Below are 9,302 nucleotides of genomic sequence, written 5' to 3'. Positions count from 1 at the left end.
ACTCATTGTTAATTGCTCCCTTCTTGCCCATTTTTCTCGGAGAACCACTACCAGAATTGTGCTGCACTCAAGACTGAATTTTTCTGGTCCTATTTTAGTGTATTTTGCAGTGTTTGTTAAAATCGATGTCGGGAGGAGCGGGGGCTGAGTTCCGGGCCGGGCATTGAGCACCAGGTGGCGATGCCGGACCAGCGCTGCAGCTCCCGGACCGCTTTCGGAGCATCCTCCCTCTCATCTTCCTCCGCCTCCTCCTCGCCCGCCGCGGGCTGTGCCGGGACAGCTGGGCCCAGCCCCGCAGGACGCAGCGGGAGCGCCGCGCTGCCGGCATTCCCTCGCTGGGGAAGGTCAGTTCTGCTCCACACACTTGGTCTTGGTGGAGAATAGCTTGGGAGCAACGGCGAAATTGCAGCTCTGGTTGGGTTGTGGTATGGTGATGGTGGTGGCCTGCGGAGGGCAGGGCAGGGTGCCTCCAGCGATGCTCGGCAGATGAGGATGCGAAGCTCGCTGGGGCTGTTGCAAGTGGCAGCTGCATGAGGGGCTGCGCAGGCCGAGGCTGGCAGGAGGAACACCTGGCGGATGTGCCATGGTCCCTCTTGCCAAGGAAGGGGAAGATCTGAGTTTGGCCCAAAGCGTTAGCACTTGACTCATCCTAATCTGTGGCAGTGTTCCAGCAAGTCAGTGCCACCAGTTTCTAGGACATTCTGTGTTGTACAACCCTGTCCCTCATTCCTGAGGGAATGAGGAGACTTTCCAGATCCACTAGAGTTGCTCCAATCCCAGGGAAGGCAGGAGCTGGAACAGCTCCTTGGAGGGCAGCACACAGCTCTGCAGACTTGCCTTGTCCTGACAGCTGGGATCTCCTCAGGTTGGTGTTGGAGAAGTGGTTTTGCTTCACCCAGCCTGGAATGGTTTAGGCCACTGAGGAACTGTTTGGCTTCAGCTGGAGCGGCTGAGGACACAATTCTTGGTGATGTCCTGGGATGTCCCTGACCCTTGGCAGATGGAACACCCACACTGAGGGAGATTGCCACCTCAAATATGTCCCGTGACAAGAGTGTGATCCAGATAGTCTCTCATCTACTGAATAGTTAAACAAAAAGATGAGAGGAAGATCTCACATTTGTTGTATTGTAAGTGTCCTCCTGAGCAGATACCTGCAACAGAGGAGTGGGTTTTGAGGAAACTGGCATCACCTTTGAAGAGCCCAAACTCCCTTTGAGTCTGTGTCCCTTGCTACATACTCGGGAAGCATGTGCATCTTAACTCAGCATCTCACTTGTCCAGACCACATTGTCAGTGTGCCTTCTCAATGTGTTGCTCAGTTCAGGGCTGGGATGGTACTGCTCTGCCTCATCTTCAGCCACCCTACCTGCCCCTCCTAGGCTGAGCAGCATGTCCTGGGTTTCCTCACAGTACACGTTCTCTTTCTTGTGCTGGTGGAGGGCACTTTTTTGTGGTTGCAGAAGAGACTGTAAACAAGACAGTGAGACAGTAAAGAAGCTGTGACCTCTCTTTGGGGAGGGAGAAGAGGCTTGGGATTGTGGGCCTAAGCTTTCAGGAATGCTGTTAGCCCTTGCTTTTACTTCTGTGCTTTCCTGTATTCCTTATGTGTGTGTGGTGTCTGCCAAGAGGATATTAATATCCACCTCCCAGCACTCTTCCACTCTCAAGCACCGAAGGAAAGCCTGAGATCTCTCCACCCAGCTCCCCCTAAGCAAGAGCCTCTCATGCCACCCTTGCTTCCACCTCAGCCTCTCACTGTGCTGGCCATTGTGTTCTGCTGTTCTTATGAAGTGGTAAAGTGGACTCGAGTCAGCCATGCTGCTGCAGGATATCTAAATCAACTTTATTCACAATCACAGTTATCCAATTAATTTTTCACAATGAGTTATTCTTGTCTTTAAACAGAACACAAAACATCTTAAAGTAAAGCAATGAAATGCAGATGACACAACACAGAGGTACATGGGAACCTACACCAGTCAAACAAAACAAAGGATTAGGATTTTTGTTATTTTTACTGATTTTGCTGGTTTTTTTTTTTCCTCCCTGGAGAGAGCCTTTTTCTCCTCCCTGCTTCCAGCTGGAGGCCAGCCTATGCAGAGGTAGGATTGAACCCCAATTTTAGAACTCAGATGCTGGGGGGGAGCTTTCAGCTTCTCCTAACTGCTAGAGTTTGGTCCACAGTAAAACAAACACAGTTAATATATTAAAACACTCTGAATTGAAAAGGTGAAAAGGGAATTTACACCACTGCACTGGAACCCATGGATGGAATTTCTTGAAAAATAAAATATACCCCTTGGCTTTCCCTGCATGGAGGAGGACTGGTCCCACTGGTGTGGTGAAGGCTCGGGAGGCTGCTTATTGCACGTTTCCCCACATCCACTATTTCATCAATACCTTCTTCCCTCTTCGGTTCCTCCTTTTTGAAATCTTTGCACTCGAGTTTGTGTAACTACTGAGAAAAGCTCCCTGTGTGTGCTGGTCACAGTCAGAGCTGGCTGGATGCCTGAGGACCGGCTGTGCTCCTTGCAGGGCTGCTCTGGCTTCCCCCAGGTTCTGCCTCCCAGCTCCTCCTGTCCCTCAGTGAGGGCATCTGGGAATGGGAGCCATGAGCTCTGGAGCTGGGCCAGGGCTGGGTTTGGGTTGTACATCAGAGGTATGCCAGGAAATAACATGAATCCCTGTCACCTAGAGCGCTCAAGCTTGGCAGGGCAGGCTGGCGGGAGCTGCAGAGCCCCGGGTAGGCTGCAGTGCTCGTGGCACCTTCAGAGAAAGGCTCTACAATGCACTCCCCAGTGAGTAGTCTCTTTTTGCATCTCTTTGAGAGACAGAGCAAGGATGTGTTTTCCAGGTGTTTTTAGGAGCAGCCTCTGCCAGTGTGGGTGGTGAAAACCCACCTGCTGTGGGGGGACAGGGACGGGGGCATGATGTCCCCTGCAGCAAGTTCATGTGTGCATTAAATGCTGTTCTCCCTACAGCACACTGTTCCCCCCTATCCCATCAATGGCCAAATGCTGGAGTGCAAGAAAAGGATGTGACTCCACAGCCTCCCCTGCTCTGGCCAGCTGGGTGATATGGTGGAGGCAAACTCCACTGCTGTGGCACTCTAGCCCTGACTCCCTCTCAGGACCCAGACACAGTCTTTTCCTCCCCTGCAGCCCAGAAGGTAGCAGGATGGGTGGGAAGGAAGGCAGACAGCTTCTACTGCTGCCCAGCCACCCGGCCCAGACCCAAGGACCAGCAGCCCTGGGTCACACCTGTGGCCATGGCAGAGCAGCAGTTGTTTGCATGGGAACCATGGGGGCCACCATTGTTCCTGCTGGGCACAGCTAGGCTCCTGACTCAGGCAGGAGAGAAGGAGATTTGTTTAAATAAACCAAAGCAAACCAAACCCCTCAAGTTATTTTTTTCTCATTCCTTACTTCCTGACACATAAGGACAGCCATGTCCTGCCGGAATGGCTGTGAAGAGCTGAGTACCACCCGGCTGGTTTTGTCTTAAAGCACAGTGATAAAGTTACCAGTAAAGGTAACCCACAGATGTGTGGGTTTATACATTCTTCCCCGGTGAGGCTGGGGTTTTTCCTTGTAAGTGCTATCTGGATGGTAGGGGGAGAAAGGTTGAGGGAGTTATGTCTCCTCTCCCACAGGCGCATGGGAGAAGAGATGCTGCTGAATCCCTTGTGTTGCGTGGGGACCACACGCAAGTTGGTGGTGGTGGGGTTTGAGAGCCGCTCATCATGCAGCAGGGTGGTGACAGGAGGTGGCTGATGCTGCTGGGAGGCAGCTGTTGCCAGTGTTCCTTGCCAAACCCACCATGAAAGACTCTGTCAGAGAATGGCAATGGAGGCGCTGGGGACAGCCCTCAGCGGGCTGCTATGGGTCTGCTCTTCTGTCTGCAGATATGGGGTGGGTTTTGCTTCATCAGTCTTGGGTTCTTTTCTGCACTGGCCCCAGCCAGCCTCTCTGCTGTAGGTGTACTCACTGCACCTCCCTCGCTGGGTCAATGCTTCCCTTGCTCCATCCTTTCTAAGGAGCCTCCTCTGGTCAGGCTGGTTGTACACAGCAACACCTTGCTCGTTTCTTCTCTTCTGCCAAGCTGCCTCTGCATGTGGGGTGCCTCTGGAAGATGTGTACCACTTGCTGTCTGTGCTAAAGAGTGGAGACTCCCCTCTCCTGTGCATGGTGTAGAAAGGGATGATTGCACCAGCTGGCATTTTTTGAGATAAAATTTAAAATCACAAGGGAGAATAGTCCATAGCGACTTCCCTGACACTGGAGTTCAGCCCCAGGGCTTGCTTGGGGGGTAGAAGAGCGGCGTCTAAGCTTGTCTCATCTGTTGTCCATGGAAGAGGCGGTCAGGGTGGTGGTGGGTGATGGGTTTTGAATCTCCTGGGTGATGGATAAAGATCAAGTGGTAGGCCTATGTTGTTTCACAGCCTCCTTCCCACGTGCCCAGTCCCCACCACAGCATCTGCTGCTGCTCTAAGTGCTGCGGTACGTTTTGATGATATCTTTGATGGCCCGTCTGCAAATGGGGCAGCAGGCATTGGCCATCTTCTTGAGCTTCAGCCCACATGAATAGCAGAGACACATGTGTCCACAGGAGTAAATGACTGTGTCTACCATGTTCTCATAGCAGATGGTGCATTCATCTACCCAGGGCCCTGAGATGGATGGGGAGATGGGTGACTCAGGCAAGCTGCTTGGAGAGTTGGGAGCTGTGCCTGCAACACAAAAAAACATGGTCACTCCTCTTGCTTCCTGACATCCCAAGGTGATTTCTGCCCTGCAGCCACAGAGGGAGGAACCATGCCCTAGCAGAAATGCGTGCTCCAGGACCAGGGTTCCTTCCTGTGACCTGCTGTCCTACTCACCAAGTCCTGGTGAAGTGCCAAGGCTCAAAGCAGCAGAAAGGCAACATTTACTGGGGTCTGCTGCCCACAAAGAGCAAGCCAAAAGACAGCTGTTCCCATGCAACAAGGATTTGGTAAGTTATGTATCCCACCATCAGTGCCTTGGGATTGTGCAGGTGTCTGGAGTTTTAAAAGTGCTGTAGAACAGCCTACACTGTTTTAGTGTGTGTGCATTTATCTAAATATCATATACTACATTGGCACATTAGAAATAGCAATACTGTGTTTTACTGAAGGTATGTGGAGGGAGAAAGGGGAGGTGTAGGCAGACCTTTAGCTCCAGTCCAAGTCTGATGTGTGTCAGTGCCACACAGCTCTCCAGAAGGAGCTCTGCGTCACAGGGCCACGCATGCAGCAGAAAATCCACTGCTCCCCTTGGGACCTTTCATGATGAAAAGGGTTAGAGAAATATTGCTGTCTAGGCATCCAAGCAGCTTCCACATAAAACAGACTGAAAATAGCCCTTGCAGAGGCTCTCCCTGCCTCCCCAGGGGAGCTGATGGGATAATAATAATCTGTCAATTACTGTGGTTTTAGAGCCCTTCAGGGAGACAAGTGTGAGACTATGAAGGGAGGCAAAGGAAAGGCAGCAGGGGATCCCACCTCTCTTACCACTGATAGAGCTGCAGAGGGGGCCAGAGCCACACGTAGACAATAAGGGGCCAGACACACCACTGCAGAGGACGGTGGGGGAATTGGGTGCTGATGTGGGCGAGCTCGGTGTCGACAATCCCAGCCGCTCTGCTAATATGGTGGAACCTGTACCATGAAAGAAATCTATGGTTACTTTTAAAAATTGAGGCTGACAAGGCACTGGGGACACATGGCAGGGGTTGCAGCTCTCAGTGCTTGACAGGATTGGTTTCATCAGCATGAAATCTAGGGAGGAGATAAAAGAATCTTATGCCTTTTTTTAATGCTAGCAGCTGGTCCTGAAGAGACATCAAACTCCCACAACCCCTGAAATTTGCTGGAACTCCCTCAGCTACCATAGCACTTTGTTTCTGCCCTTAAATGTGTCTCAGATCATTTAGTGCAGTTACTTCCCATGTGGCTTCATGCTCATATGTGTCCCCAGTACTAGAGTCAGCTACAAACTTGTAGCAGTAGAGGACACAGCCTGCAGAAGGCTGGGCTGGACTCCAGCACAAGAACACATCACTTTGTCAAAGCACTCTTCGCTAACCTAGTGCAAAACTGCACCACTCCAGGCTTCGATAAATTCATGCAAAGTCACTCAAGGACTTCCCAGAAGCAAACATGAGGGTCTGGCAACCAGGAAACCTTAGCTGTGCTTGCTGCTCTGCCTCTTTCTTGCGTGTCTTCTGTCAGAGGTAGGGATAAATTGCCAAAATGCATTTGCATCTAGGATGAACAAGGACACCTCTCCCTCATTCAGGAATGTTTTCTCTACTTGCATGTCTGGACGTGATGGCTCAGGAGTATAAAGCTTCTTCAGGTCTCTTCTAGATGTCCCCAGACCCGTTACTTCCTGCTCTCACTGCCCATCATAAACTCTGTATTAGTGTGCTCTCTGCCGGAGAAGCCACCTCTGTCCCAGAGCCTGTGGGACCCTCCTTCCATCTCAGCCTCTTTCTTCTGTTTAAGATATGTGTTATAACAACACATACCTTAAAGCCCCTTTCAGAAGGGAATAAAACTGGAATGCTTAAAACTCTACCTTCTGCAAAGGTTTTGTAGGGGACTTTCACTGCTGCCAGTGCAGCCTGGTCTTTGCTAAGCCAGTGGTGAGACAGCAGCACACACAGGCTTGAACTAAGAGGATGGTTTCCTGGTGGTAAGAACCAGTTTCCCTAAGGTTTTAAAGTTTCTAGCTCCCCAGCTGAGAAGACAACCAGGGTAACTCCAAATCAGAACTAAAATGCTCAGACTTCTTCATGTTACCATATAAGGAGCCAGAGACACAGAGGGTTTGGATCCACAGTGTCCTCAATGAGTTGGAGGCTATTCTCCAGAGAAAAAGCAGCAGTGGGAGGTCAGGAAAACCCTATGTGCCAGAAAGGTCCTTCAGTTCCTATTTGCAGGGAGGCTACTGACCCAACTTGGGAGACAGGGACTGCAAGTGCCAGCTATGGATTGTGCAAAACAGCAAAAATACATATTCTCCTGCTCTTTTTAGCTGAACAAGACTGAGCCATGAAAGTGGAACACAGGAACTGAGAAGGGATCATGTTGGAGTCCAAATCTCTTTAGAGGACTGTGTATGTGAGGAGAAGCAATTAGTCTCAGCCTTCAGTCCCTCAGTTTCACCCCTCTCCAAAAAAAGGAGCACTTTGCTTCCAGGCACAAGCTGAAGTTAAATTAGACTCTGTAAAGGGCTTTGGAGCTCTCACACTTGAGATACTGTAGAGAGGTACCTCCTTTATCACACAGATGGAGCTGAGGCTGGAGTTCAGCTCAGTAAATAAGCAAAGAGAATGATGCAGCCTCTAATGACAGCTACTAGCAAGAGCCCTTCCCCTCCAGTCTGACAGATGACCGAAGCAGAAAACTTGCCCAGTGGTAACACACACTGAACACAGGCCCAGCAGGGGCACAGGGTTCAGCTCGTTCACTGCACACACAAATACGAACACTGAACAGCTGAACAAATTTTTCAAGCCTTTCCTCTCCTCCCTACAGCCTGGAGACATTTCTTCCACTCGGCTGACACACAGCACATTGCATTTCTAACACCAACCTGGTCATTGCATTAAAGGCAAAATAAAGACTGTTAGGAGCGTTTCTCTTCCTGGACTAAGAGGAGAATTTGGAGGTGCCCCAAGTATCACAGCATATGAGCTGATGAAGCATGCTGGCAGCAGGGCAAATGGCCTTTCCACAGTGCAGGGAGAGCTCAGCAGTGTAGGAACCATGGTTTTCTCTGGTTGTAGCTGGTCCCAAGATGGCCTTACCCAAGGGTCAGCAGACACCTTGCCAATTCTTTCTATTAATACAAGGCGCAGCACTTGACTTTTCTCCAGCGTCAGTATAGAGCTTTGTTTAAAACAATCTGAGTTCCCTACCAGACAAGACACATTTCTCCCTTGGTGACAGAATAATCAACATAAGACACGTTACTCATGCTTTAATATATTGCTGGATGGTTTGCAGATACCATGACAAGGAGCATGGAATGAGATCATGAGCAGAGTGGAATGAGTGTGGCCAGCCTGGCTTAACTAAAACCAGATACATGTGCTCAAGGCCAAACATGCTCATTGTGTGCAGAATTCCCATCAAGAGCCAGTTTTCAAACCAAGACTTAAAAACTAAATAATTCTAAGTAAATCAACTTAAACATTCTTTCTCTAAAGCCCCCAGATCAACTGTCTCTGCTGCTAACTTGTCTCATGCTTGATCTCAAACATGCTGAACACACTGGAATCATCCTTATATAGATTTTGAGTCAATTCCGTTTGTTGTTTTATCTTTACAAAGTCCAATTATTAGCAAAGACCAGTGCAGACTGATGCTTTCTCTAAACTTCCATCATCACTCCAGGAGAGAGGTGCAAACAAATTGAACCTCTATGTCCCCCCTCGAAGTGGGTGTTATGTTTTCAGAAGAGAGCTTTACCATGGAATGTACAGACAATATCATTCCAGGAAAGGCTGCTAGTATGCTAAAAGTTTGTAATTCAAAATGGCCTGCCAGACTGAAATAGGATCAGAAATAAATGGTATGGGATTCAATGTGATCAAATGCAAAATACAGCACTTAAGCTGAGATAATCAGCTACCTAAACACAATACCATCCTGTTACAAAGAAGTTGAGCCAATCCAGGGTCATGAGAGGCTGATGAAAGAGGCTGGAGGCACTGGGCTATCTTTGTCCCCAGAAATAGTCAAAACTCAACTGGACAAGGTCTTGTGCTACCTTGGAAGTTAGCCCTGCTTTGAGCAGGAGGTTGGATTAGGCAATTCCATTGGGTCCCTTCTGACCTAAAATATTGTATGATTCTATGATTTTTATATGGCCACATTTTTCACAGCCTGATGAATAAAGTAAAAAAACAATCTGTTCTTTATGAATGTTCTGGATAAGAAAAGAAATCATGGGTTCAGACTCCTAATGTGCTATGGTTAGACATTATGTAGATAGTAAAATACTGTAAATCAATCAGACTTCCCAGAGAGACCATGACATCTCCATCATTAGAGCCCTTTTAGGACAGGAAGGTGAAATAAGTAATCTCTTGGGATCCCATACAGCATTTACAATTTTTATGACAGTAGCTATCTGAATCCATAATTGCCCTTTTATAAAAAGTCCTGTGACCAAAATACAGCAGCTGTGGCTGTCAGAGATACTTTTGATTTTCTGTATCTATTGTGGTGAACAGGGTGATTTCCCAGGACACTGCAACCCACTCTCCAG

The 9,302-nt window shown here is 49.0% G+C and overlaps 1 protein-coding gene across 3 annotated transcripts in view; it reads right to left on the bottom strand.

The window, feature by feature from the left end:
* Positions 1-1,825: 1,825 nt before the first annotated feature.
* Positions 1,826-9,302, bottom strand: part of NEURL1 (neuralized E3 ubiquitin protein ligase 1) — a 142,714-nt gene continuing 135,237 nt past the window's right edge. For 2 of the 3 annotated variants that reach the window (XM_088059694.1, XM_014250126.2), the window contains exons 5-6: positions 5,534-5,680; positions 1,826-4,732 (exon numbers count right to left, since the gene is read on the bottom strand). In XM_088059694.1, coding sequence (XP_087915820.1) covers positions 4,491-4,732; positions 5,534-5,680 — 389 coding nt within the window. In that variant the 3' untranslated portion in view covers positions 1,826-4,490. The remainder of the gene's footprint in view (positions 4,733-5,533; positions 5,681-9,302) is intronic. The other variant, XM_088059695.1, reaches the window with a different exon arrangement.

This window comes from Pseudopodoces humilis, chromosome 9 (assembly GCF_049639895.1).
Source record: "Pseudopodoces humilis isolate 2021_Gansu_Grassland_sample_001 chromosome 9, ASM4963989v1, whole genome shotgun sequence".
NCBI classification, from domain to species: Eukaryota; Metazoa; Chordata; class Aves; order Passeriformes; family Paridae; genus Pseudopodoces; species Pseudopodoces humilis.
The sequence above is the reverse complement of the archived record's forward strand: the minus strand, read 5'-3'. Positions and strand labels throughout refer to the sequence as shown.